The following is a 26,366-nucleotide window of genomic DNA, read 5'->3' as shown; positions in this document are numbered from 1 at the left end:
TGGCACGCCAGGGTCTCTGCTGCTTGGAAGTGGGATATGGGGGGGACCGTGCCCTGGCATCCTAATAGTGACCAGTCCTAATAGCGACCAGTCCTGATAGGGACCAGCCCTAATGGTGCCTGGTCCTAATAGTGCCCAGTCCTGATAGAGACCAGTCCTAATGGCGCCTGGTCCTAATAGTGACCAGTCCCAACAGTGACCAGTCCTAATGGCGATCGGTCCGGATCGTGCCAGGTCCTGACAGTGACCAGTCCTGATAGCGCCCGGCCCTGGCAGCTCCCGGTGCCGGCGGTGCCCCGCTCGCAGCTCCCGGTGCCGGGGACCCGCGGCAGCCCCCACGCGTGACGCCGTGGGCGGGCGCTCTGCGGGGCGGGCCCCCGGGCAGAGGCCCCGCCCCCGAGAGGCCCCGCCCCGCGAAGCCCCGCCCCGGTGCCGCCCCCCACGTCCCGCCCGACCCAGGTGGAGGCGGCGACGAGCGGTGGCTGGTGCCGGCGGGACCGGGACCGGAACCGGGAGCTCGCCGAGGTGAGCGGGGTCGGGGTCGGGAGCAGGAGCAGGAGCGGGCCGGGTGGGGGTCCTGGTTCTTCCGCGCCGCTTCGCGGCCGCCCGGTTTGTCGGTGCTTTGTGACCGGCCGCGTCCCGCCAGCTTCCTCCTCCGCCCTGCGGCCGCGCTGCCCGGCCCGGGGCACCGGCCCCGCCGGGGCTGGACGCCTGCCCCTGCCCCCGGGGACCCTTTGCCGGGGTCGGAGGAGCGGACGCGGGTCCCTCTGCCCGAGCTGCGGTCGTGCCCCGCGCGTCCGGGGCGGGCAGCGTGGACGGATGTGGGGGGACTCCCCTCTTCCTCCTCTTCATCACAGGGGGAAGTGGGTGCGTGTCGCGGCGGGGTGAGCCGCCGTGCGGAGGGGAGACCGCGGGGCAAGGAGGCCCTGCCCGCTCCTCTGCCCGCGCCCCGCTCCCCTGCCCAGGCTGGGAGGAAAGCCCTAACCTACTTCTGGAGCCGATGGCTCGATAAACAAGCGGGCATGTGGTTTTGTTTTTGTTTTGTGGGTTTCCCCCGCTTCCCAGGTGAGCGGGGCTGGCAGTGCCCTTCGGAAGCGGCAGTGGCCTCCAAGCCACACGCGAGGGCACGCGGGTCGGGGTCCCGGGTTCCTGCCGGCTCTGCCCGGCAGCACCCATCGGCCTCCCCTCCCCATGCCAGGGCTTTGTTGCTGTTGCTGCTTTGAGGTTTGGTTTGAACCCTCGCACGTGCTGCCGCCAGCCCTTTGCAAACAAACAAAACTCTTCGAGACCAGAAGGGTCTGGTCATCGCGCGTCCGTACGTGCATCCCGCAGGGAGCAGGGGGATGCCGAGTGTGGATGTTTTAGCCGGTTGGTGTTTCCTGTTGACCCTCAGTGGTTTTGGGGCTGAGGGGTGAGGTTGGCCTATACCCAGGTCCTGCCCAGCCTTGCTGCTGAGCCAGCAGGAGCAGGTAGGAGCCATCCCTCCAGACTTGCCCGCAGCTGGATTGCGGTCCCCACGGTGGTCTGAGACCCTGCGGGGTCCCTGGGCAAAGGGGACCTGAAAGGCTGTGTTGTGGCCTCTGGGTCCCTGCGGCAAGAGGAAGTCCCTGCCCTCTTCCCCAGTGTGGCGTCATCCTTCCCGCCTCGGGGAGCCGGGACGTTCTGTCTGCATGTGCCCGGGTCCTGGCTGGTCATTCCCAGGGATTTCCAGGGTGAGCTCCTTGTATTGCTGCTGTCCCGGGCTCACAGCATATCGGCCTGGCTGGAGGGATTGGGAGTGCACGCCACCACTGTCCCATGGCTGTCGTGAGTGGGGAAATGCCACACTACTTGGCTCGCTCCGTTGTGCCCTCCGAAGGAGCATCCTTTGGCTCCTCCATGTTTCCAAAGTGGGAAATAACCAGCTTGAAAATGTCCCACTGCTGAAACGAGCTGGCGGGTTCAACCGCAGCCATGCCCTGGAAAAAGCAGAGCCACCTCTGCCTGCTCTACCCCAGGTGCCACGGGCTCTGCACCACGGCTGGCTTTGCAGGTGGCTCGCTGGGCTCCAGCTGTGGTGCCTGGGCTCTGCCATTCCAAGCTTTTTTGCAATTAATGGAGTGATTGACACCTATTGCTGCTTGCTCCTTTGGAGGGCGGCTTCTGCCTGTTTTGCTCCTGTTTACTGGAAAGCAGGTGACCAAAGTGAGCCTCAGTGGCCTCTCCGCTTCCCCCTCTGGCACCACTGCAGCTGTGCTGGAAACTGCACCCCGAGGCGCTGCGAGCCTTGGGGGGAGCGGGGTTTGACACCCATTTGACACAAATTCTGCAAGACGGGGGCCGAGCCTGGTGTCGCTCTCGGATGCATGTGCAAGCGCTTGATGCCTTTCGTGTGTGCCAGGAGAGCGGCACTGCTGGAGCGTGCCCATGGATGCTGGTGGGAGGAACAATGAATGCTGGTGGCTGGGAGAGCAGCTCAGAGGCTGGGGATGCGGGGTGGAGGGGAGTGAAGCTGATGGGGAAGGGGCTGGCTGGGTCATTGTTCCTCAGGGCAGCTGTGTTCCTTGGGATGAGCTGGGGAATTCAGACGGTGTTCCTTGGGATGAGCTGGGGAATTCAGACGGTGTTCCTTGGGATGAGCTGGGGAATTCAGACGGTGTTCCTTGGGATGAGCTGGGGAATTCAGACGGTGTTCCTTGGGATGAGCTGGGGAATTCAGACGGTGTTCCTTGGGATGAGCTGGGGAATTCAGACGGTGTTCCTTGGGATGAGCTGGGGAATTCAGACGGTGTTCCTTGGGATGAGCTGGGGAATTCAGACGGTGTTCCTTGGGATGAGCTGAGGAATTCAGACGGTGTTCCTTGGGATGAGCTGGGAAATTCAGACAGTGTTTGGCTCTTCTGGTTACAGATCTTTTTGCCTTTGCTACGGCACCTGTTTAACTCTTAGATTGAAGCTGAGGGAACCCTTAAATAAATCCTTCCTTCCCTTGGGTTGTCGCCCTTGATCCAAAAACAACCCTGAGGATGAGCTTGGGGTCAAAACAGTGCCTGCCACCAAAGGAAGCGGGACAGGTGATGGAGAACCGGCTGGCGGGGGGCTACGAGGGGGACTGGTGGTGGGAGCCCTGGACCCATGTCCTACATCATCCGTGGCAGTGTGCCACTCCGTGAGGAGGGGGCTTCTTCTTTTCCTGCTGTCCCTTGCCTGTGGTGCAGGAGCTGCCCAGGCCGGCGCAGCACTCCCAAGATGTTTCCATGTTTCCCACGGGCACCAGGAGCCCCGCAGAGACCTGAGCCTGGAGGAGTGAGCATGGGCTTGGCGCTGGCAGGGGCTCTGCACCAAAGGAGTCAATTAGTGAAGGCTAAAAACTAATTACTTAGATCCATATGAGCCCACAAGTGATGGGATCATAAACTCTTCTCTTCTTGAAGAGCTTTTTATCTAATGACCGCTGGTCCCCACTGTCCTGCCCAGCCAGGAGATGCCTGGTAACGTGACAAGCTGCTGGCAGGGCTGGGCACAGTGCCTTTTAATTATGGGGATCCAGGAGCTGTGGTCATTTGGGAGCGTGCAGTGCTTTGAGTTGTGGTTGTTTCCCGACCTCCAAGCGAGCGCTGAAAGCTGTGCGTGTTGAGTATGGAAGAAACCCTTGGCACTGGTACCCTTTTTCTCACTTAATCCCTGTTTCTTAAAAAAACAAACCAAAAAGCAGTTGCTTGGTGGTTGCTCTCTTAACGAGGCATTTCGGATGGGCAATGGACCCAGGGAGGATGCCCTGGGGAAGGTCCACGTGCCGGCTGGCTCCAGGACTAGCCCTGCCCTCTGCTTGGCCACCACACAGGACCCCTGTGTCCTGCCTCGTCCTTGGGGACCAGCACCCAAGAGCCAGCATCGCAGGGTGCTGGTCATGTTAGCTGAGCATGGAGCAGAGGCACCCCCCAAATAACTGTTTTGGGAGGGCAGGGGAGCAGCCTGCACCCCTTGTGGGAGTCAGGCATTTATGGGTTTAGCGGTGTGGGGGTGGGAAGGCGGGGGGGTCTTATTGTGCTGCTGTGCCTCAGTTTCTCCACCTGTGAAACACCACAAATGAGTCAGAAAGCTTGAAGGTCTCCTGTGAAACCCACTGCTTATCACCTCGAGGGGAGTTTGAGCAGCCACCGGCACAGGACCCGCCGCTGTCGCTGCACCTCAAAACAGGGGAGCGTGGGTGCAAACCGACTTGCTCGATATCGGGGGCAGCGGCAGGGCACGGGGCAGGGAAGGGAGCAGGGCGAGTGTCCAGTGATGCTCCTCTGCCTTTTCCCAGGCTGCTGCCATCAGGAGAGAGGGAGAAATCAGCCAGTGCTGGAGGGACATGGTCTCCGTGCTGGATGTCCAGCCCTGCAGTGACCCGCTCAGCCGGGTGGTGCATGGCCCGTCGCTCCTCGGTGGGATGCTCCTGGTCTCCACTCCCATGCCAGGGGCTGTCGCGTGCCTGGCCATCCCGCAGGGCCGTCCCTCCCATCCACAGGTGCCTTTTTGCGGTGCTGCAGCTCCCAGGGTGATGGTCCCCTCCTTCCAGCAGTCTGCGGGGTTTTTTTAGTTGGACTTTACTTAAAAATAATAATTCCTGATGTGTTCCTCTGGTGCGACGGATCCACTCAGGGCAGGACAGATGTGACTTGTGCCCCCTGAGATGCCCAATGTGCCAGTGCCCCCCTCGCGCACCATGGGGCTGCCTTCACTCCCTGTGCGTCATGAGGCAGCTTGTGCCGGGGATTTGACGCAGTTATCCCTGTAATTCGCTGGCCTGTGGGAACACCGGGGCAGGGCTGGGAATGACATCCCGGGATGGGTGAGTGTGAAGGCTGCACGCCTCGCTCACGGGTATCTGGGGCAAATCCCTGGCACCAGGCGTCGGTGTGTCCTGCTCTTTCCCTGGCTCCTCGGTAGCGTGAGATCCTTGCCGAGACCAGCACCGTGCTGCCGGCACAGGGCTTGATGCCATAACCGGGGTGAAGTTGGCTCGTGCACGTGGTGGCTTAACCCGGTCTGAGCACTCCTGGGAAAGGCGCAGAGATGGCTCCTTAAAAATAAGTGTCTCCAGCCCCTGCAAGGAGCTGCGCAGCATCCCTGGGTGGGAGAGCGGGCAGGAGGAGGATGATGGGGGAGACCCCACCATCAGCTCTTGGCAGCTGAGGTGCTGCAAAGTGCCTTGCTGGCACAGGTCCATGGCAATGTTGCGGTGGGGGAAGAGTGTCACGCAGATTCTGTAGGCGCTGATGAGTGTGGGATCCCCCATGCCAGGCTTGCACTGTGTTGGATGGGGATGAGCTGGTCCTGGTCGGGCTTTCCCCTGCAGGGTGTGGACCTGGGTGTTGGTGGCCTTGTGGCAACCAGGAGTGGAGGGAACGAGGCTGAGGAGTGGCCCACGTTTGGCTGCTGGTGTTTTGGGAGGAGAGAGGGGTGGGCAGGGAGCACGCTCCCTGGGTGGCACCGAGGCCAGGGGAGCACCAAGACTTTCAGGGGGGATTAACCTCTGGGTTTGCTACCCCCCAGGGACATGGCCCCTTTGCAGGGTTGGCTGGAGGGCAGTGAAACGGGGTGTCTGAGGGGCACCCCCCATCCTGTTACCAGCAGAGATGCCACCTTTGTCTGCAGCACAAAGGGGAGTCCGTGCAGCTGGGTGCTGTGAGGTTGTTGTCCTCACTCAGGGAGCTGCTGGCCCCGGAGGGGATCAGAGGAGGCTGCTGGCATCCCCCCCTGGGCCTCTCCCTTTACTCAGGGGGCAGTGGGGCCAGCAGCCGCCTTGAAATGACTGCGCTGAGATAAGGAGCCTGTTCCCAGAGATGGGGAGCTTCAGCCGAGGGGGATTGTCCTGCCACCAGCCCAGGGCTCGTATTGAATTCGTGCACCGGGACTGAGCGCTGCCTCCCATCGTCACATCCCACGTGGCGCGGGGATGCTCAGAGCTCACGGCGAGGGGACTCTCTGCTTCTCCCAACCTGGCGCTGCTCCGAGTGGCTTGGTGCTCTCCAAAACAGGCAGCGGAGGATTAGGGAATTCTGCAAGTCCAGCCCAAGCCCTTGTGCCGAGACTTGCTGTCAAAACAAGTGTTTTGCAGAAGAACCGGAGGAAGAAATGTGTGTCCCCAGCCACCCTAGTCGTGATCTGGCACCACAAATTTTGCTTCGCAGAGGGAAGTGAGAATGAACTCAGTAACGACCCATGGCACGGGGATTGTGGGGATCCCTTTGCCTCGGGGAAATAACAACCTGGGACCCCTCAATCCCTTCCAGAAGGGGCAGCTGGGGTGGGAGCACTCGGACTGTCATGCTCATACACCCCGTGTTTAAGCCAAGCTAACGAGGCATTGGAGTAGCTCTGAGCAATTACACAGCTCTTGGATAAAACCGAGTTAAATCAATCCTGGTAGCCCAGGGAATCCGTGCGGTGCCTGGAAAAGAGCTTTCCTTGGGTCTGGAGAGTGCCGCAGCCCTGCCTGCAGTGCTGCCGAGGAGCAGCCGACCCTGCCGCGCTTTCGCCAGCGGAGACGCCCTCGCTGCTGACAGAGACTTTCTCCCTTTGCTCTTTCCGAAGCCGTTGGGGTTACTCAAAGCCTCCATGTGCGTGTCTCCTGATCGGCTTGGGCTCCAGCACGGGGACAGGGCTGGTGGGCCGGGGGTTCCCTGCGCAGCCACGGCCTCTCCAGCAGCACCCATCACCCTGGCTGGTGCCTCGCCACCGCGGGACACAGAGTGAGGTTGTGCTGTGCCGCCTGCTTGGGGTTATTTTGCTGTGAGGGTGCGTGGATCCCTGGGAAGGGGAACTGGGGAGGTGTGGGGTGGGTGGACAGCGGCACAGAGGGACCCTGGCTCAGCGGGGCTGGCCACCCGCCCCAGCAGATTGGGAAGCCTTCGGGTGCTGGTACAAATTAACAAGGGTGGGAAACAAGCTGTGCCTGGGTGCAAGAAATTTTCCGCGTGGCTCTTTCCACCCACTCCCAGATCTCGCAGGCGAATCCTTCCCTCTCCACGCGGATCCCAGCAGCATCACCCAGAGGGTGATGGGGCCATACCCGCTCCCAGCGAGGAAGAGAAGCCCAGCACGTGGCTGTCTTGTGCCATGGCCCTTCTCGGCTCTCACATCCTCTCCCCGCAGGCAGGCAGGGCTCTGCCCGCTGCGCCTTTATCAGCAGCGTCCAGCGCAGCCCCCCTGGCCGACACGCTCTATCTCCCCTGGTTTTGCTTCCTTCCAGGGCGTGCCGTGCATGCCAAGCTCGCCCGGGCTGAACAAACCTGCTGTGGTTGCCCAACCTCCTGCCCGATGGAGAAAATGGGAGAGGATTTCCCAATGGCAGCACAGGCAAGGTGCATGCTGCTGGCTGCGGGCACTGGCCGGGCTCTCACATCCGTCGGTCATCCCTACCCCATCTTGCTACCCGAGCTGTGCTGGAGACAGGAATTAAAACTGCTGTGGATGTCGGTGCCGACCGCGTGGCTCAGCGACGTGGGAGAGGGACGGGACAGCTTAAAACATCCCCTGAAACGCAGCGGTCCCTTCTCAAGACTCAGAGTGAAACCTGGCGTTTCGCAGGTTTGCTGAGCGGCCCCATTGTGGTGGGGTTGGCACAAATTGAGGGAGAAAGATGGAGTTGTCTTCTCTGTGGTGGGGAGAGAAAAATATCAGCCTTGTGGTGCCGGGGTGTGAAATGGCCGTGAATGGGCTGGGGGGGGGTCTGTGGGGCCACACAGGGACATGAAGTCCTTTAGGGACAGGAGAGTTCTTGCAGTGATGCCATAAAGTGTATTTTGTCCATTAAAAAAAACACCTAAATACTCCAAATACAAAAAAACAAGTGGGGGCTGAGAGGAGGGAGGCAGCGGACTGGCTGCTCCCCAGCTTATGGGGTTGCTGCTCTCCAGGTCTCCCCATTTGAGTGGGTGCACGAGGGACTGAGACACACACGGGGCTTTCCAAGAAGAGAGAAAAATATTAAGATATTTAATTTCCCCCCCCAAGAAGTGTTCTTCCCTTTTTTTTTTCCCCAATAATATCTTTTCCTTTCAAGAGCTGTTTGTCTCCAGCTGCTTCTCTCAGATCTGAAATTTGAGACTGGAAAATGGTAAAAAGCTTTTAGAAGGGGAGCAGAAGTGGGGGGAGGTGCTGGGTGGGTGCTCGGGGTCCTCTGCCCAGGTGCGAGTCTGTGGGGGCTCGATGCTCGGAGCAATTGGACCGATTGACTTTCCTACCCAGGGCTCTTAATAACCCGGAGCGCCTTTTAACGAGGCTCCAGCCTTGAGAGAGGTCTTTAACGCACTTGTGAATCATTTATGGGCAGCTGATAGCGCGCGGCAGCGGCACGCTCGGCCAGGTGGACTCTTGGGTGCCAGCATGGGTGATGGCTGCGGGGGTGTTTGGGGGCTGCGGGGGTGATTCGGGGGCTCCGTGGCATCGCTGACCCCTTTCTCGCTCCTCTGTGGAGATGGAGAGGGAGGAGCAGGGACGCATCGTGCTCAGGGTGATGGGTGCCTGGGTGCTCACAGGGGTCCCTCTCCCACCCTGCACCCTTGGGTGGCTCAGAGCTGCTTTCTCCTCCCGACTTAATTGCGCCAGCCTGACACACTTTTATTCCAGTGTGGGTAACGCTGCCTGCCCTCACACCAATAGGCTCGGGGTGAGCGATCTCGATCCTGCTCTGAGCCTCTCTGCACCCACTGCGTGCTGTGTACAGCCCCTTCCGACCTGTGCTGCTCTGCTGGGTTGTCTCTGGTGCCTCATACGATGGTTGTGCTCAGTTGTCCCCAGCTCTACAGGTTGCTGCTTGGCCTCACTGATGGTCCCTTTGCGTTGCTTGGAGCGTCCTGGCATGTCCCACGGTGACGCCTTGTATGAGCCACATCGCTTTTTCCATCACTTTCTTCCTTGGGCGTGCTTCCTTGGGTCAGCTGTCATGATTCACGCCAGGGCTGGTGCTGGGAGCCAGCCCTGCTCGCCCTCCCTGTACCTCGCCTGGTTGAAGGCTAAAACCTTGTCCCCGTGGCTCACCAGCACTCCGTGCACACCTGCCCTAGTAGGAGGGGATGGGGGCTTCGCCCGCTGCTGCTGGGGCGAGGGCAGCGTCCCTCGCTGCTGGGTGTCGGGCTTTGGTGAGCTTTGCTGAACATGACAGCTTTGAGAGGGAAGATGGTGATGGTGGGGGATCTCTTCTTCTCATCGACCAGACCAGGTTACCCTCCTCCACCCCTCTGCCCATTTATTGCTTTCCCCATGGGTGACGGCAACGTCCCCAGTGCGTTTTTCTCTCCCTGGAGATCTTTTCCAACTCGAAGTGACACTGTGCTGTTCTGGGACCCCTCCTCCAGCTGGAAGCACAGCTCCTACCACACTTGGGACGTGCTCGTGGGTGCTGAGTCTTGTGTCCGTCACCTGCTGCTGCTGTCACCACCTTGTTCCCATGGCAGAGCATCCCCGTGCCAGCTCAGCACATCGCCTCTCATTTCCCTTCCCTGGTCCCAGGCAGAGCCACCACGTCCATCCCTGTGGACCCAGCTGAGGCTCCCTGGGGACCCGCAGCCACTAGCACTGGGTGGCAGCTGGGCTGTGCCCTGCAGATGGGGCCATCAGGCAGAGGGTGATGCTCCAGTGGCACTGCTCTCCATCCCGGGGCTGGGAGGGTGAAGGGGACCCGGAGGGCTGAGCTCATTGTGGGTTTGCTCTGGATGGAGGCGCCAACTTGCTTGTTCTCACACCAAGCGCTGGGTGAGGGCAGTGCCAGAGCTGGAGGGGTTGGGTGCCAGTGCCAAACACGTGGGGAGTTGGAAAATGCCTTCCTGGCACCATCCCGGGGGGGTTTCTCTGGCTGGCACAGGGTAAAACTTCTCGTGGGTCAGGATCTGTGCATGGGGGGTGGCTGTTGCCCCCAGCCCACGTGGCCAAGGAGACTTCAGCCCTGGGGGGCTGCTCCCCTCCTCTCTCAACGCCAAACAGTGCATTAACACACAGAGCCGTGAAAGCTGCTCCGGCCGCGCTGCGTGACCAGCACGGCAGGTGCCCGCCGGCCTGTGCCAGCTCCCCCGGGAGCTGCGTCACCTCGCCCGTGGCACAAGGTGGGCCAGATCCATCCCTCCACCCTGGGGAGCCAGTCGGTGGGGAGTGGAATGGGGCTGTAATAGCACTGGGAACCCACTTCACCAGGAAGCACTGAGGTCCTTGCCAAGGGCTGCCTGGGGTGTGATGGGAACAATTAGGGATGGGATTTCGGGCCAGGGGCTGTGCAAGAGCACCATGTCCTCTTGCATCTCCAAAAGATGCAGTTTGGCTCCAGTTTCCGTGCTCTTGGCTGTCTCTGCTCCCACCATCAAGAGCCATTCCCCAGGGCTGGAGGAGGATGAGGGTGGCCTGGGGCTCACTCCGACCCTGCCGTGTCCCCATTGCTGGCTCTCTGCAGCAGCTGGCATCCCAAGCTTCTTGCTGGCTGCCCAGCGAGGAAAACAAACAGCGTTGCCAGCAGGATGGAAAGTTTTGCTTGCTGGGGCTGGACCGCCCGGCTGACGTTCTCCCAGCTTAGCAGCTGTGAAATACCTCGGCGAGGCACTCGGGTTCCGTCCCTGCTCTTCGTGGGTGTCTCTTCCTGAGAGCTCTGCCTGGCAGCAGTGGGTGAATACTCCTCACTTGCCATGGAGCAAGGCACATTGCTGTGAACGACGGCTTTTCCTTCTTCTGCCACCCTGTGCCAGTGACGGGTCCGTGTCCCCTGTGTCTGGCCGCCGGCAGCCCCGTCCCATCCCCATGGTCCCTGGAGCGTTGAGCTCAGCTTTCCATCTGCCCTGGGTGCTCCTGTAACGCTCTGCTTTCCCTCGCGGGGCTTTTCATCGCAGCATCTCTCCCCACCAGGCGAGGCAGGAGGAGTTCAGCCGTGCTCCGAGCCTCCGGTGCATGAAGGACGGAGGAGAAGGAGGAGGAGGAAGGCCACCACGGGTGTTCGCCATCGAGACGCGCTGCGTGGGATCCCTGCCACTCTTATGAGGTAGGAAAACCTTGGTAGGGACCAGCGCTGGCTGAGCCCCCAGGAGAAATTTGGGGGCTGGTTGCTCTCAGCTTTTGGTGCTTAATGACAGTGAGAGGTGAGGCAGCAGCCGAGCTGCTGGCAGCACCCCAGGGTGCTGCTTTGGTGCCTGTGGGGAGGAGGCAGGCAGCGTGCTGGGGTGCTGCCTGCCATCACAGGCGCTGCCTCCAGCAACATCTCGCCTGGCCCTGGTGCGCTTTGTGTGACGGCTGCCTTGCGTCTTCCCAGCCGCATCCCCACCGTGACCTGACCTAGTGCCAAGGCCAAAGGAGAGCAGGGTTAATTTGGGAATGGGGATCCTGCCCAGCCGCCAGCTGGGGCTGCCGGTGCCCCTCGATGGAGGGGTCTTAGCAAAGCTACTACTCACGTTGCGTCTGATGCTCCCCCTGCCCCACATATGTCCAGTCTCGCCCCGTCCCTGCCCTGTGCTGCCCCAGCCAGCCCTGCGCCTGTTTTAAGCAGTGCAGGGACAGGCAGGAGCAGCAGGCTGCCGCCTGGCCCAGGAGCCAGCTGAGGGCAGTGATGCTGTCTAGTGCCACAGGCACCAGGCTCCTGTGTCCCCAGGGAGCTGGTCCCAGACTCCTGCATCCCCATGGGGACCCCATGCTCCTAAAGCCAGGGTCTGCTTGCAGTAGGGTCTGAGTGGAGGGTGATGCCCAGGGCTTGGAGTGCTGGGGGAGCTGTGAAAGTGCCCCCATGCTGCCTCCTGCTCAGGCACCTGCTGTCAAGGAGGACCCTGCAGCAGGGAGAGCCGGGGAGGTCTTGATTGCCCATTGCCTGCTGGAGCACTCCTTCCTCAACAAGAGCAGAGCAGGATACGAGGCTGTACAGCTGGACTGGTTATTGGAGGGACGGGGAGAGAGGAGAGGGGACCATGTCTCCCTTTGTGAGCCCCCATAAGCCCTAATAGGTTCTGGGACTTGCTCCCTTGTGCTTGGATGGAATTACCTTTCCTGTGAGTTCCTGCCCGGTAGAGCCAGGCTGCGGGGACTCTTGGGAGGGGATTGCTTGAGGAATTAACCACCTCTCAGCCGTTAAGCTTCCCCCTCCTTGCACGTGGTGTTGGAGAGGATTCAGTCTCCCAGCCTGGTGTGTGCACACACGTGCTGGGGGGGAACGTTCTGTGTTCTCCCACAAGCATCTCAACACATGACAGGTCCTGGCCTCGTGGCTGGAGGTGGCAGTGGCTGCCCCAGCCCCTGTCACTGCAGCAGGACCCCCCATGTCTCCCATGCCTGTGCCGAGTGGGTCAGGCCCATCCTGACGGGGTGGGCAGTGTGACCTGGGCATCCTGCGGGCACATGCCGGGGCGATGGGGATGATCTGACCCTCTGCTGCCGTCTCTCGCTGTGCTCCCGGCAGGTGAACGGGTGGTGCTGGTGGTCCTGGGGAACGGAGAGCGAGTGGGAGATGGAACCCACTGTCCACCCAAACCGGGAGAGGAGGTGTGGGTGTCAGGGACATGGTGGCTGGGCTGGTGATGATGAAATCAGCAGCATGGCCAGCAGCACAGGGAGCTGAGGCTGGTGAGATCCCACTGGTGCGGCCCCATCCCCTGCGCTGCGCCCCAGCCTCTCCCCATGCACAAGCTCCTCGGGGAATATTTCTTCTCACCTCGCTGGCTCCTTGCCCCCTCCCAGCCTGCCGACTGCCGCCGGCCCAAGATGTCAGCCGGCGACAAGAACGGGGGCAGCCGCTCCAGCAGCAGCCGCCTGCAGAGCAAGAAGCCCCCCAACCTCTCCATCGTCATCCCCCCGCGTGAGGCAGAGGAGGACGGCACCCGCAAGGAGGTGAGCGATGGGGAGCTGTGGCCATTCTGTGCTGGGTATGGGGGGCTGCTGTCCCAGGGGACCAATCCATATGCCATCCTGTCTCTAATGCCCTGCTCTGCCTTCCAGCCCTCCAAAGTCCCCATCTACCGAAAGAGCAAGAGCCTGCAGGAGCCCCGCTCTGAGCGCCAGCCCGGCTTCCGCCGGCAGACATCCCTGTCCCAGAGCATCCGCAAGTGAGGGCCGGGCAGCGGCGGCGGGAGGGCAGGGTGGGCTCCAGTCGTGGCTGGGTGACTGGAGAGGCCCCTCGGTCCTCGTCAGGGTGTTGTGGCTGTGGGTGCCGGCAGAGAATGGGCACCGAGAGTGGCAGCTCAGAGGGGAGCGCCTTGGGGAGTTTCATGTGGCTCTGCTTTGGCTCGCTGGTGTCTGCCTGGGGATGATCCCATGGCAGAGTTGTTTAGTGCCAATTCACTGTTGTTTCGGACATTGGGGATATTTCTCAGCCCTGTTTATGTAGGACCTTCACAAGCACCTTGAGCTGTATGAGTGCTGCAGCCCCTGATGCATTTTCCTGTCTAAGGGGCAAGTCTTGATGGAGTTATCTCTCCAGAGAGACCCAAAGGCCAACGACCCTTTCCCCTTGCCTTTCCCCTTGCCTTTCCCCTTGCCTTTCCCCTTGCCTTTCCCCTTGCCTTTCCCCTTGCCTTTCCCCTTGCCTTTCCCCTTGCCTTTCCCCCTCCCTTTCCCTTTTCCCTAGCTGAGACACCCCAACCCAAATAACCCGCCAGGAGGGATGCCCGGGTGGGGTGGCGGTACCAGGGTGGGGGTACCGGCTGGGTGACGAGCACACCCATCGTGTGTCCAGGGGCACGGCGCAATGGTTCGGCATCAGCAGCGACTGGGAGGGGAAGCGGCAGCAGTGGCAACGCAAGAGCTTGCAGCACTGCAGCATGAGGTATGGGAAGCTGAAGCCTGCCTATCGCGACATGGAGCTGCCCAGCCAGGAGGTGCCCTCCTTCCAGGGCACCGAGTCACCCAAGACCGCCAAGATGCCCAAGGTAGAGCTCGGGGCAGGGGGTTCCCAACGCCCAGCCAGGCTCTCCTAGCACTGACACTTCTCCCTCCTCCAGATCGTGGACCCACTGGCCAGGGGCCGTCCCTTCCGCCATCCCGACGAGACCGACCGGCCCCACACGCCCCATCACGTCCTGCCCCCGCTCACCCCTGGCGTTGTCTCCTTGGCGTCCTTCAACAGCGTCCGCTCTGGCCATGGCCGCCTGCCACGCAGAAAGAGGGAGTCTGTCGCCCACATGAGCTTCAAGGCGGCTGCAGCGCTCCTCCGTGTGAGTTTTGGGGAGCTTGGCAGGGGGTCATCTTCCTCCTGACTTAGGTATCAGCTCTATCCCTCACCCATCATCTTCACTTCTTGGCTTTTTGCCTTGTCTCTCCAGGGTGGGCTTGAGGAGAGCAGTGGGGTTTTTTTTAACCTGAGCTCTGCTTAAAAAGAGATGTTTTCGTGAAAACTGAACTGCTGAATTGGAACTACCCTGCATGGCATCTCTAGAAAAAAGCAGCTTCTGGGTTTCGCTGCCAAGGAGCCAGGAGACCTTTTGCTGCAGGGGAAGCTTCTCCAACAGCTTTCGAGGCCCTGGGGAAGCCTCAGGGTCGGGTTTGTGGGACTGAGACTGAACAGGGGATTCAGAGTTCACTTGTGCTGACTGACATGGTCACGGTCACCTGCTGCCAGCTTCTGCTACCTGCCCTTCCCAGCCGATGGGGATGTGATCCTTGCCTCTCAGTGTTGGGGAGAGAAGCCACAAGAAACCCTCAGTACTTCAAAAACGGGGGGGCTTCTGGTTGCTCACCCTCATTTGCTTCTCCTGCCAAAGGGACGCTCTGTCCTGGAGCCACTGGCTCCCAAGCAGAGGAGCAACAAGAGGAGCTTCATGTACCCCAGCTTCATGGACGAGGACATGGCAGACGCTGCTGACACCCTCGACTCATCCTTCTTCAGTAAGGCAAGTGCCATTCCACGCCAGCTGCCAGAGCGGGGAGGGGTCCCAGTACTGGTAACCCTGTGCGGGGGCTGGATGTGGAGTGGGGACCCCCGTGTTGGTGCTTCACCCTGCCAGGGAGCAGGGGCAGCGGTGGCTGTTGTGCCGGGCTCTGCGGAGTCCCAGTTTCGGTGATGCTCCTTGAGGGTGTCACCCTCATGGGCACGTTTCACACCCTGCGACATGCAGTTACTGGAGTATTGATGGGGATCCCCCCCTCCCCAGGCTCTAGAAGCAGGTGGACCCAGACTGCTGTGGTGATGGGCACACTTGGGCAGAGGGAGGTTTCTCGCCCATCGCACATGTCCAAGAACGCACCTCTGTCCTCCTTCCAGATGGACATGCACGATGAGACGTACTCCATGCCCGATGATGTCTTCGAGTCGCCGCCTCTATCGGCCACATATTTACGCATGCACCCGGTGGGGGAGGATGCCAGGGTGTCCCCCGAGGTGGAGCAGCCCACCCCGTGAGTACCAGCCCCTGAGGCTGCCCGGGTCCCCTGCCGCAGTCAGGACAGTGTCCTCAGCCATCCCTGCCATGGGCCACTTGGCACCTCCAGCATGCTTCTCGGAGGATGAAACCACAAGGCGCTCCTAGCCCGCATCCCTGGCATCCTCTGGTCTGCTCCAGCCCTGGGGTGCAGCTGTGGGGTTGGACACGGGGGATTTTTCTGGCCCCTTTCGATGGGCATGATGGGTTTCCTCCTCTCTCTGCAGGCGGGAGGGTGTCCGGCTCGCTTCGTCCTCCACCGGTGCCGGCCTGGCTCCCCAGCGAGGCAGGCGCATCGCTTCCAAAGTGAAACACTTCGCCTTCGACCGCAAGAAACGCTACTACGGGCTGGGGGTGGTGGGGAAGTGTCTGAACAGGACGTACCGCCGCAGCCTGAGCAGCATCGTGCAGTCACAGCTGGAGATCACCGACAGCCACCGGTGAGGGGGGACTGGCGGGATGGGATGGGCATGGGGCTCCTTGGGGCTCCCCAGCTGTGACTCCGGATGTGCGTCCCCCTCGATGTCTGGGTATCAGGGCTTGGGGGACTGCAGCGTCCCTGTGCCCAGCCACCCTTGAGCTGCTCCAATTTTGGGTCCTTTCCTCCGCAGGCCATATTTCACGTACTGGATCACCTTTGTCCACGTCCTCATCACCTTGCTGGTCATCGGCACCTACGGCATCGCCCCCATCGGCTTCACCCAGCACGTGACGACAGAGTTAGTAAGTTTAAGAGCTACTGTCCGGGGCTGTCCCCTCCCGGCTCTCCGGTGACATGTCTGCCTCTGAAATGGCAACCAGCTGGCTGCCAAGGAGAGCAAGGCTGGTGTCTGGGGAGTGCCTTCAGCACCCCAAAACGGGGATCCTCCTGCTGGGATTAATCCTGGGAACCTGTAGCTGGCTGCGTTGTTCCACTGGCACCCAGGCTGGAGAGAAGAGCAGGCACCTGTCTTCCTGGAGGGACGGTGACCACCAGCATCCCATGCTGTTGTGCTCCGTGCCAGGGCTGGGAGCATCTTGGGGTGCTGGTGGCTCCTGCTGTTTGAGAGGGTCCGTTAAACAGCCAGTGCAGAGGGTCCACGTGTGTCGCAGCAGCGTGCGTGCCAGCTGTGCCACAGAGCTGCCTTCCCTCACACGTGGCTGGTGGGACCCAGCAGCCCTTCCCCTTGGGTGAAGGGGCTGCTCAGACCCCCAGGAGCAGAGGCAGAGGGGGCTGCACCCCCACATTACCAGCCCCCTCGCGGGAGCTGACACTGGGCTGACCTGGCAGGTGCTGCGGAACAAGGGCGTCTATGAGAGTGTCAAGTACATCCAGCAGGAAAACTTCTGGATCGGTCCCAGCTCGGTAAGGGTGCAGCCGGACCACTGCCTCTCGCCCCCTGGCCTGAGGCTCTGCCTTCCACCAGCCTCTGCTCCCCCTGCCCAGAGCCAAGGGGGTCCCTGGGGTGCTGCTCTCCCTGGAGGTAGAGCTCGACCTCTCGTCCCAACCTGCTGACCTGGGCCCTCAATGTTCCCATCCTTTGGGACCTGCTGTGCCCAGTCTCCGCCTGGGCTGGGGGCTCAGTGGCGATTCCCAGAGCTGCAGCATTGTGGTGGGATGGTCAAGAGAGATTCCGTCCCCTTCCTCCCACTGGGGTAATGGAAACTCAGGGCTGTCACCTGTGGGGACCCCCTGCCCCTGCCGAGCTCTCCCAGAGGGTAGCTGGAGGGAGGAGAGGTGCAGGGGGGCCACAGAGCAGCCTCTGGACTGGCATCTCCCTCCTAGATCGACCTGATCCACCTGGGAGCCAAGTTCTCCCCCTGCATCCGGAAGGATCAGCAGGTGGAGCGGCTCATCCAGCGCGAGCGGGACCGGGAGCGCGACTCCGGCTGCTGCGTCCAGAATGACAACTCGGGCTGCATCCAGACCCTGCCGCAGGACTGCTCGGTGCGTGGGTGCGGAGAAGTGCTGGGGAACAGCGGGAAGCCATCTCTGCCCCGCCTGGCACCAGGGCAGGATGCGTGCGGGGTCAAAGCAGTGTGTTTGCTGCCATGTCCTCAGTCTCTCCATCCTCCCTCCATCGTCCCCAGGAGACGCTGGCGACCTTCATCAAGTGGCCGAGCACCAAAGCGCCGGCCATGGGCTCAGGTGGGAAGCGGACATCAGGGGCTGTGTGTCACCAGGACCCCAGGTAGGAGTGACAACTGGGGAGAGGTGGCACAGTCACCTGGCTGTATGTGGGACACGGCAGAGAGGCTGCGTGGGGCTGCATTTCCAGCTTGGATGCCTTGAATCCTCTTGTCCAAGGGGCTGGGGTGGGGAGCTCTTACAAACCGTAGAAGAGCGATGAGGAAGAGGGAGTCAGTGGGGAAACTGAGGTGGGGTCTGTCCTAAATGCAGGCACTGTAGGACACTGAGGTGCAGGATCTGTTCCAAGCCAGGGGAAGAGGCAGGTCCTGGGGCTGCCCATGCCCGCAGCGGGTCTAGTTTGGGGGAGGGATGTGTGGAGGGAGACCAGTCCTGACCCCCCATCCACCTCCTTCTGCCAGGACGTGTGAGGAGCCGGCGTCCAACCCACCCCACGTGTGGCCAGACGACATCACCAAGTGGCCGGTAAGAGCCTGGTGCCACTATGAGCTGGGTGGCACCGACGTGGCAGCCTCTGTGGGAGGTGCGGGGGGCAATGAGACCCGCAAGGGGAGGACCTGGGGCCAGAGCCTGACCACGGCTCCTCTCCCTCCTGCTTCTAGATCTGCACCTACGAGACCAAAACCAACCACAGCGGCTTCGCCCACATGGACTGCCAGATCAAGGGCAGGCCCTGCTGCATCGGCACCAAGGGCAGGTGGGTTGCAATGATGGGGGCACCTGGCCCAGGCTCGGCTCCCCCCTCCGCCCCTGCAGTGTCTGGGTCAGAGGGAGCTTACGAAGCCTCAGAGGGGTGGGAAAACGCAGTGGCGACAGGAATGGCTGCTGGGAGCGGAGAGGGATGCTCGGGGGAGTGGGGAGCGAGGCCGACCCCGAGCAAATCCGCTGCCCACCCTCTGCCCAGCTGCGAGATCACGACGCGGGAATACTGCGAGTTCATGCACGGCTACTTCCATGAGGAGGCAACGCTCTGCTCGCAGGTGAGCGCGACCGGGGCCACGGGGCGCTATGCCGGCGGCCGGCTCACACCCTGCTGCGCTGACGCCAGAGGGTTTTCTAGTATCCTGGGACGCAGTTTGGGATGGGTGTGAGCAGGGAGAATGCGAAGGGCAGCAATCAGCTGGGCTACGGCTGCCGCTGTGTGCCCACCTGGCTGGTGGAGGGCAGGAGGAAACATAGGGCTTGAGCCAAGTGTCCTTGGGGAAGGCGCATCCTGGGTGGAAAGACGGTCCTTCAGCATCTCCTGGGGCACTGGCGATGCTCGGTTGCTCCCTCTGCGGCACGTGGGCAATGTGGGTCCCCTCCACCACCCTGGGTCCCCCCCACAGCTGACATGTGGCATCACCAGCCATGCGTCTTTGACCCATCTTTCTCTTCCTGTGGCTCTGGGGTGTGGGCTGAGCCCCCATCACCCCCGTCACCCCAACCCTGGCTCCTTTGCAGGTGCACTGCCTGGACGAGGTCTGTGGCCTCCTGCCCTTCCTCAACCCAGACGTCCCTGACCAGTTCTACCGCCTGTGGCTGTCCCTGTTCCTGCACGCTGGGTGAGCTGCAGCCCCCCGCGCCCCAGGGGTGACTGGGGACCGGAGCGTCCATTGGGATGGTCCGTGATCCCCGATGGGTTGGGAGAGAAGAAGGGAGGACACCCCCAGACTACAGTGACACGTGCCATGGGTGGCGAGTGTTTTGTAAGCTGTGCCATGCCCCGGGGCAGCGAGTGGGAGGGCTGGGCAAGGGATCTGGCAGGGCAGGGGTCTCTAACTCAGGATCTCCCACCCCCACTGCCAGCATCATCCACTGCCTGGTGTCGGTGACCTTCCAGATGACGGTGCTGAGGGACCTGGAGAAGCTGGCGGGCTGGCATCGCATCTCCATCATTTTCATCCTCAGTGGCATCACGGGCAATCTGGCCAGTGCCATCTTCCTGCCGTACAGGGCGGAGGTGAGGGCTGGGAGGGGGTCTGCTCACATCCCCCCCAAGCCCAGCCAGCTCCCCAGGGACCAAAGGACACCTCTCCCTGTCCCAGCAGAGGTTTGGGGAGGGGGCTGCAGCCGTCAGCACAGAGCTGTCAGCCCACGGCAGGTTTGGCCGTGGCGGTGTGGGAGGCTGGTTGTCCCGTGGCAGGGGGAAGGGGGAGGCTCTGCCCCACGTGTGGGGTTCGCACGTGCCACATGGGTCACGCGTCGCCACGTGTCGGTGTGGGTGCGGGGTCCCTGGGCGGGCAGGTGGCTAATCTGCTGGCAGCCAGACCCCGCCGGGCTTTAAATGGGATCACGCCGAGCGCCCTAATCCCCCCGGAGCGCGTCAGGACGGGGACGGGGGGGCTGCAGCCTGAGAGAGGGTGATGCTGCCTGGCTGCTGAGTCACCGAAAGCACTGACTCTGCCAAAACTGCTGGCGTACCCCCCTCCTCTTCCTCCCATGCGAGGGCTCCTGTCCCTGAGCCCTGCCCTGGTGGAGCCCTCGGAGGGCTGCAGGAGCCAAGCGCGTTTTGCGAGGGGAGGAAACAGTGCCTGGGGATGGGAGCACATCTCTGGGGTGACATGCACGGGATCCCACTGTGACTTCCCCCATCTCCACAGGTGGGCCCTGCCGGGTCCCAGTTCGGCTTGCTGGCCTGCCTCTTTGTGGAGCTCTTCCAGAGCTGGCAAGCACTGGAGAAGCCCTGGAAAGCCTTCCTCAACCTCTTCGGCATCGTCCTCTTCCTCTTCATCTGTGGCCTCTTGCCGTGGATCGATAACATCGCTCACCTCTTCGGCTTCCTCAGCGGCCTCCTCCTCTCCTTCGCCTTCCTGCCCTACATCACCTTTGGCACGGTGGACAAGTACCGCAAGCGAGCCATGATCATTGTCTCCTTGCTGGTCTTCGTGGGGCTCTTCGCCTCGCTGGTGGTCTGGCTCTACGTCTACCCCGTGAACTGGCGCTGGTGGAATATCTCACCTGTCTGCCCTTCACCAGCAAGTTCTGTGAGAAGTACGAGCTGGAGCAGGTCCTGCACTGACCCTGCCGGTGAGGACGGGGCTGGCAGAGGCACTGGCGGTGATGCCTTCCATGGGCTTGAGTCTTCACCAGCCTGCAGGAGATGATGGCTGCTCTGGGATGGGGCAGACCCCGGGCACAGCTTCATCCTCGGGGCCGGTGGGTTTGGGCTCACCCCTGTGAAACATTGCAGGGACGCAGTGGGGAGCAGGGCTGGAGCCACCCTGCCTCGCACCCCTTTAGGGCTGCCTCTTGGTGCTGAAAAGCCATAACTGGTTTGGGGACTGAGCCGGGACCCCAGCCGCTGTCTGCATGGGGTAAGGGCCGAGGGAAGCAGAGTTTCGACTCGTCCGCAGCCAGGCTGGACCCACGTCACCGAGGCTGAAGCTGCCGAGGTTTCCTGCCTGCCCTGGCCCCATCCCACCTCGGTGCCCCCGGGCGCTGCAGCTCATACTGTGAACACGACCCCTTCTTTTGCAGGGGCACTCTTTTGGTTTTTTATCCACAGCTCCTTAGGCCGAGGGTTCCCCCCACCTTGGGCTCCCCAGGGCCTCTGTGTGACCCTGAGGTGTTCAGAGCTGAGCTCCCAAGGTATTTTTCAGTCCCACTCTCACATCCAATGCTCCCATGGGGCTGTGGAAGGAGCCTGGTCCTTCCCCACCTAGGCTCATTGTCTTCCCCCTTCCCTGCCTGAGGGATGCCTCTGCTTCCCTCAGCCCGGGGCTACTGCCCCCAGCATCTCCTCCCTCCCACCAGCCTCGGCATGAAGGCTGGTCCTTCCTGGGGTCCAGGTGACCCCTCTGAGCTGGGTTGGACCTGGGCTGGTGTGAGGCTGTCACTCCCCTGGTAGGTGTTGCTTTGGCAGTGATGGGTCTCGGTGCTGTTAAATGGGGGAAGGTGTGAATCCCCCCACCGGGATGTCCCGGATGAGTATTCAAGGGCTGGGAGCTTGATCCCTCTGTCCACAGCCACTCTCCAGGTGAACCCCAGGAGCTCTGTGGCACCTGCGTCCCTCCCTCCACCACGGGCCAGTTTCCAGCCCCACTCCATCCCTCTGGTTGTTGCTCCAGCCAAAGACAGACACTTCGCCTCATTTGTCTCTTTTTGATACTTTTTTTAAAAGCTGTGGGTTTTTTTTCCCTCCTTAATAAATTTCTACGTGTATTTAATGAGACGTGTGAGACCTCTTCTCCCTTCTCGGAAGTGGGGACGCAGCATTTTTAGGAGGTTCTGATTGTTTTGGTGATGGTCAGCATGGCAGGAGAGAGGCAGAGATGGGATTCCCTGGGAACTGGTGCCCTGATATGCTGGGGTGCTTTGTCCCCCCTGTACCCTTTAAAACCCTCCCTGGGAGGGAACGGGGTTTGGAGGGTCTTGAGCAGAAGGGGAAGCCAAATCCTTGGAGCAAAAAGACCCACGGAGCCTCCTGACCCTGCCTGAGGGCAGAGCCACCCCTCCCTGTATCCCACCCTTCATCAAATGCCCCCGGGCTGGATTTGCCCTATCTCCCCCAAAGCTGAGATGCTCCAAGGGGTGTCGGATGGCTCCCGTGGTGCCAGCTGGTGCCCTTGCTCCAGCTGTCACGGCGAGGTGATGGTCATGGCGGGGCAGGAACACACACGGGCTGCGTAGAAAACCACCACCATGTCTTTATTTGCTGCTTCACAACAGCCTGAGGAGTTTGCAGAAAGGTTGTCCTGGGCCAGCCGTGGGTTTGGGGTGGGGGGGTACTGGTTTGGACTGATCCTCCAGGGAGGTTCTGTGATGCGCAGCTGGGGGTGGCTGTGGGCTGGGCTCCAAGGGGTCTGGAAAGGTGTCGGTGTGGGGGGGGGGTGGCTGCTGGGACCCCTGCCTGGTCTGGGGGCTGGGCAGGGAGGGCTTGGCCGTGATATGCTTCACTCATGGTGTCAGCGGTGGGAGGGGTACAGGGCTGGGGGCACAGGGGTGCGCAGGCTCTGCTGGGTGTCTCAGCAAAACATGGCAGTGGGTGCCCCTATATCAGCTGCTCCCAGGGCAACGTCTTTCCATCCCCGGGGGGTGCGTGGCCCCAGCTAAAGCAGAGACCGGAGGGGTCAGTGCTTCCAGAGGGGCCAGGTGGGAGATTTCTGTCCCCAGCCCTGCGGGGCTGGGATGGGACTGGGCTGATCTGGCTGGAAGGCAGAGGTGGCAGAGGGGGTAGCTGTAGCCAGGGCCAGCTGGAGAAGGTGTATGGCCATGGCAGGGATGGAGGGGGCTTGAAGCCTTTTATCCACCCCTGCAGCCTCTTTCCAGCCCCCTACCCCAGCAGGGCCGGACTGGAGGGGGCTCAGCAGCCGCTGTTCCTGCGCATGAAGGCATGTCCCCGCACGGGATGGTGCATCTCGACGAAGGCCAACTCCCCCACCGTCACCTCGCAGGGACCCAGCGCCTCGAAACCGCACTTCTGGTAGAAGGGCACGAGGAAATCTTCGCACATGAGCAGGGCACGCCGGGCGAAGGGCAGGCACCGCAGGTACTGCAGGTACCGCCACATGAGGATGGAGCCCTTGCCCTGCTGCCGGAAGGTGCGGTGCACGGCCAGCACGTGGATGTGCACCGCCGTGCCCCGCGGCTTGTGCAGGGTCAGCGCCGCCTGCCAAGGGAGGAGATGGGGGTTAGTGTGACTGGGGGGTCCCATCCTGCACGTGTCTTCGTTCCCCACCCCTGTGGAACACGGTCAACGTCCTTCCCTAAAGGGAGAAGGGTCCTGGTGCCATCCCTCTTCACCTCCTTGCATCATCCCTGCAGGCTTTTTCATTTTAAAATGAGTGCTGGGCGGAATTGCTTAACATATTTTTAACAGCATCAGTAAAATTAATTAACAAGAAAGTCCCTTTCCACCAGAGCAGCCCTGTAGCACTTTTGGGAGAAGGCTTGGTGAGTAGCCTCAGGGCCCCAGGACCTTCTCTTTGTCCCCAGGCTCCGGCGGTGCCTCTCCCAGCACAGGAGCACGGGAAGAACAGGGTCTGGTTCTCACCTGGCTGAGCCTGTCCTGGTCCCAGAGGGAGCCGATGATGAACGCCACGAGCCGCCCTTCCTCAAACCAGCCGAGGGAGAGCTCCGGGCACAGGTTCAGAAAGTGGCGGATCTCATCCAGGTGGAGCGGACAGTCTCCGGAGACGGATATAAAGGCTGGAGGGGGTCAGCGGTGAGTACAGTGAGGGGAACCGACGACACCCAGACCCAGAAACCCCCCAGCACCAATGTTGGGGGGAAATGGAATGTGGTGGGGAGAGACAGCATGTGTCCTGCTGCCTGCTTGGTCTGAAGGAGCTCCAAGGGACATGGCTGATTCCAGGAAGCAGCTCTACTCCTCCAGACGCAGTCCCCCATGACCCAGGGACCTGCTCTCTGTTCCTGTTGCTGATTCCAGGGCTACAACGAGGGGTGCTGAGATGAACCCTCCCTCCTGGCATCTCCCCAGCTGCCCTGGCCCTTCAGAGAGGAGGGAGAGAACGGGCCAGGTGAGTCTGGGTGGGGGGAGCTGGGGGTTCCTGGGGTGGAGGGGAGGGGGGCAGGTTGCTGGGGGTGCATCTCAAAATGCCCGTGTGCAATAGGAGGTAGGGTGCAGTGTCCTTCCTCCCACCTTCCTCCTCTCCTGCCCATTCTCCTCTGGCAGTGCTATTTTGGAAGAGCCGCTCCCTGGTCCTGCTCCAGGATTGCCCCAGGCTGCTCAGCACAGGGCATCACCTCCCACCACCCGCACCCTGGCTGACCTGGGAGGGGTGGTGGTTCTCCGCCTCCTTAGGAAGCCCTTGGTGGCCTGGCCACAAGTCACAGCCCCTGGCTCCCTCCCTCATCCCCCACAAGAACTCGCACGGGAGTTTTGCCACCACCATGTACCCCAGCCACTGCCACCAGGCAGGACCTCCCCGGGGCACTCCCTCACCTTCCCGCTCGATCTCAAACACGCTGATGGCATCCTCAGGGCTGAGGCAGCGGAACTCGCTGGCGGGCAGCGTATGGCGGCGCTGGCCCCTGGGGGAGCTTCGCGGGGACCTCAGGTGGACGGGCTTCAGGAAAGGCAATGTGCTGAGCGCCGACATCCTCTTCCTCCTCCTCCTGCCCAGCTTCCCACCTCTCTGTCCGTTCAGGGCAGCCCCAGCAGCGGCACGACACCCTTTACTTTGGCCAATCTCCTCCAACACTCTTAGCCACGGAAAATACCTGCTGATCACACACGGGATTAGGCTGCTTGCCATCCTTTTCCTATACATACGTGTGTATACACATATATATGTATCTCTCTCAAATACTCGCCCACAGTGACCCCGTTGCTGGTTTGGCATCGCTCAGAGCTGGGTCTGGTGCTCAGAGACCGGCAGCCTGGCACCAGCATCGGGCTGTAGCAAACCTGTGACCTCAGGGACCAGGGGGACAAAAGCTCGGTGACCAAATAGGGGGTCTGGGTAGTGGGACAGGGCAGGGACAGGGATTGTCAGAGCTGGAGCAGGGGGGAAGCAGGCGTGGGGCTGAGCATCCTGCCCCACGTCTCGCAGCCCATGGCAAAGCCAGGCAGTGGGATGAGTGGCAGAGCCCTGGGGCAGGTCTGGCCACCGCCCCGGGACGGGCAGGGTGGGATGTGGCTTCGGGAAGCCAAGAGGCTGCAAAATAAGCATCTCTAGGTGAACGCTCCCCATGACCCTCTTGTGTTTGCAGTGCTGCACAGCTGTGTGCGAGCAAGAGGTCAGTGCTGGGCCACTACACACAAACCGCAGTGACCTGGCACGGACATGTCAGGCAGCCAGAGCTGCCTCCTGGAGACAGCCCAGGAGCTGCTGGGATTTACTCCCTTTTCCGGTTCGCTCAGCGGGTAGGCGACACAGCTTAGCCCTGGCTGGGCTCTTAGGTCATGTCCATGCTCACAGATGTAGCTGAAAAGGGCCCGTGGCAGGACGAGTGGGTGCCTGTGGCCGCGAGTCTCGGATGTCCTCCCTGGGCAAGGTGCCCCCAGGCTTTGCCCCCTGCCCTGGGAGCTTTGGGCAGTGTGATGCCACCGGGCACAGCCCACGCCAGGACACACCACCTGCGATGTGGGACCCCAGACCCCTCAGTTCCCCCAGGAGAGCCATTGTCCCCCGAGCTCGTCCGGCAGCGCCCGTCCCACAGAGCCCAGCCAAATCCCTTGACCTGGATCGGAGCCGGTAGCTTCAATCTGCCTCTGGTTTCGTGTGCGAGCAAACAGAGTTAATAAATCCAAGAGAACCACAAACTGAGCGAATAACTTTGCCAGGCACAGGCAGCCCTCACGCCGAAAAAGCGCTCCCCGAGCCATCTGTCCATCCGTCCCTGCTCAGCCCAATATTCAAGGAATTTGCAGCAAAGCCAGGTCATTTTTGATTATTGTCTGAGAGGTGCCGGCTTTCCCTGCTAATTATAGGCTTGTCTCCAGCTAATAGGATTTACAGAAACAAAAGCATTACCAGCACAAGCGTTGTGCAGGGCAGAACTGGCGCAGCAAGCTGGGAATTTTCCATCCTGAAATGCCCAGGTCTGGGTGCTCAAAATGCCTGTTTTATCCAATCCGAGGTGAGACGGGATGTCGTTGTGATTTATTGTCAATGAATTGCTGGTTTGGCAGTGGGTGTGTATCTAAGGGATCGGGTCCATCAGGGAGAGGGGATTTGTTTGGCGGCGGAATTATTTAGCATCCCCAGTGCCAGTTCTCGTCACCAAGGACTAACTGAAACGGTGCTGGGAATGGGTAATTCATGTTCCTGGGAACAATGTATGAGGGAAGTAAAGGGGTGGCTGAGCTGGGGGACAGAGCAGGGTGCTGGGGGGTTGTAGTGTTTGTAGAGCTTAATATCAAATCTTTTGGAACTCCTCATCCTGCTAATTGGATTAGAGGCTCATCCACCTGGATAAATCCCAGAGCAGGTAAGAGGGTAGGCTCT

General features: G+C 61.3%; 2 protein-coding genes across 2 annotated transcripts; one reads left to right on the top strand and one right to left on the bottom strand.

Annotated features, from left to right (window-relative positions):
* Nucleotides 1-485: 485 nt before the first annotated feature.
* On the top strand, nucleotides 486-20,522 carry RHBDF2 (rhomboid 5 homolog 2). The gene is given in 20 exon segments (XM_086623887.1): nucleotides 486-525; nucleotides 10,858-10,990; nucleotides 12,670-12,819; nucleotides 12,928-13,034; nucleotides 13,664-13,856; nucleotides 13,929-14,141; nucleotides 14,688-14,816; nucleotides 15,188-15,321; nucleotides 15,572-15,784; nucleotides 15,956-16,067; nucleotides 16,615-16,689; nucleotides 17,110-17,271; nucleotides 17,415-17,515; nucleotides 17,874-17,937; nucleotides 18,075-18,169; nucleotides 18,377-18,452; nucleotides 18,916-19,016; nucleotides 19,261-19,414; nucleotides 20,055-20,397; nucleotides 20,400-20,522. Coding segments are annotated over 18 exon segments (2,472 nt in total). The 5' UTR covers nucleotides 486-525; nucleotides 10,858-10,990; nucleotides 12,670-12,693; the 3' UTR covers nucleotides 20,474-20,522.
* A 2,234-nt stretch (nucleotides 20,523-22,756) lies between these two features.
* Nucleotides 22,757-24,515, bottom strand: AANAT (aralkylamine N-acetyltransferase). The gene is made up of 3 exons (XM_086624180.1): nucleotides 24,359-24,515; nucleotides 23,447-23,601; nucleotides 22,757-23,062 (listed from the first exon to the last, which is right to left on the bottom strand). Exons 1-3 carry the CDS (start codon nucleotides 24,513-24,515, stop codon nucleotides 22,757-22,759), a joined length of 618 nt encoding a protein of 205 aa, XP_086480306.1.
* Nucleotides 24,516-26,366: the final 1,851 nt, after the last annotated feature.

Source organism: Tauraco erythrolophus, chromosome 20 (assembly GCF_009769465.1).
Source record: "Tauraco erythrolophus isolate bTauEry1 chromosome 20, bTauEry1.pri, whole genome shotgun sequence".
NCBI lineage: Eukaryota > Metazoa > Chordata > Aves > Musophagiformes > Musophagidae > Tauraco > Tauraco erythrolophus.
The sequence above is the reverse complement of the archived record's forward strand: the minus strand, read 5'-3'. Positions and strand labels throughout refer to the sequence as shown.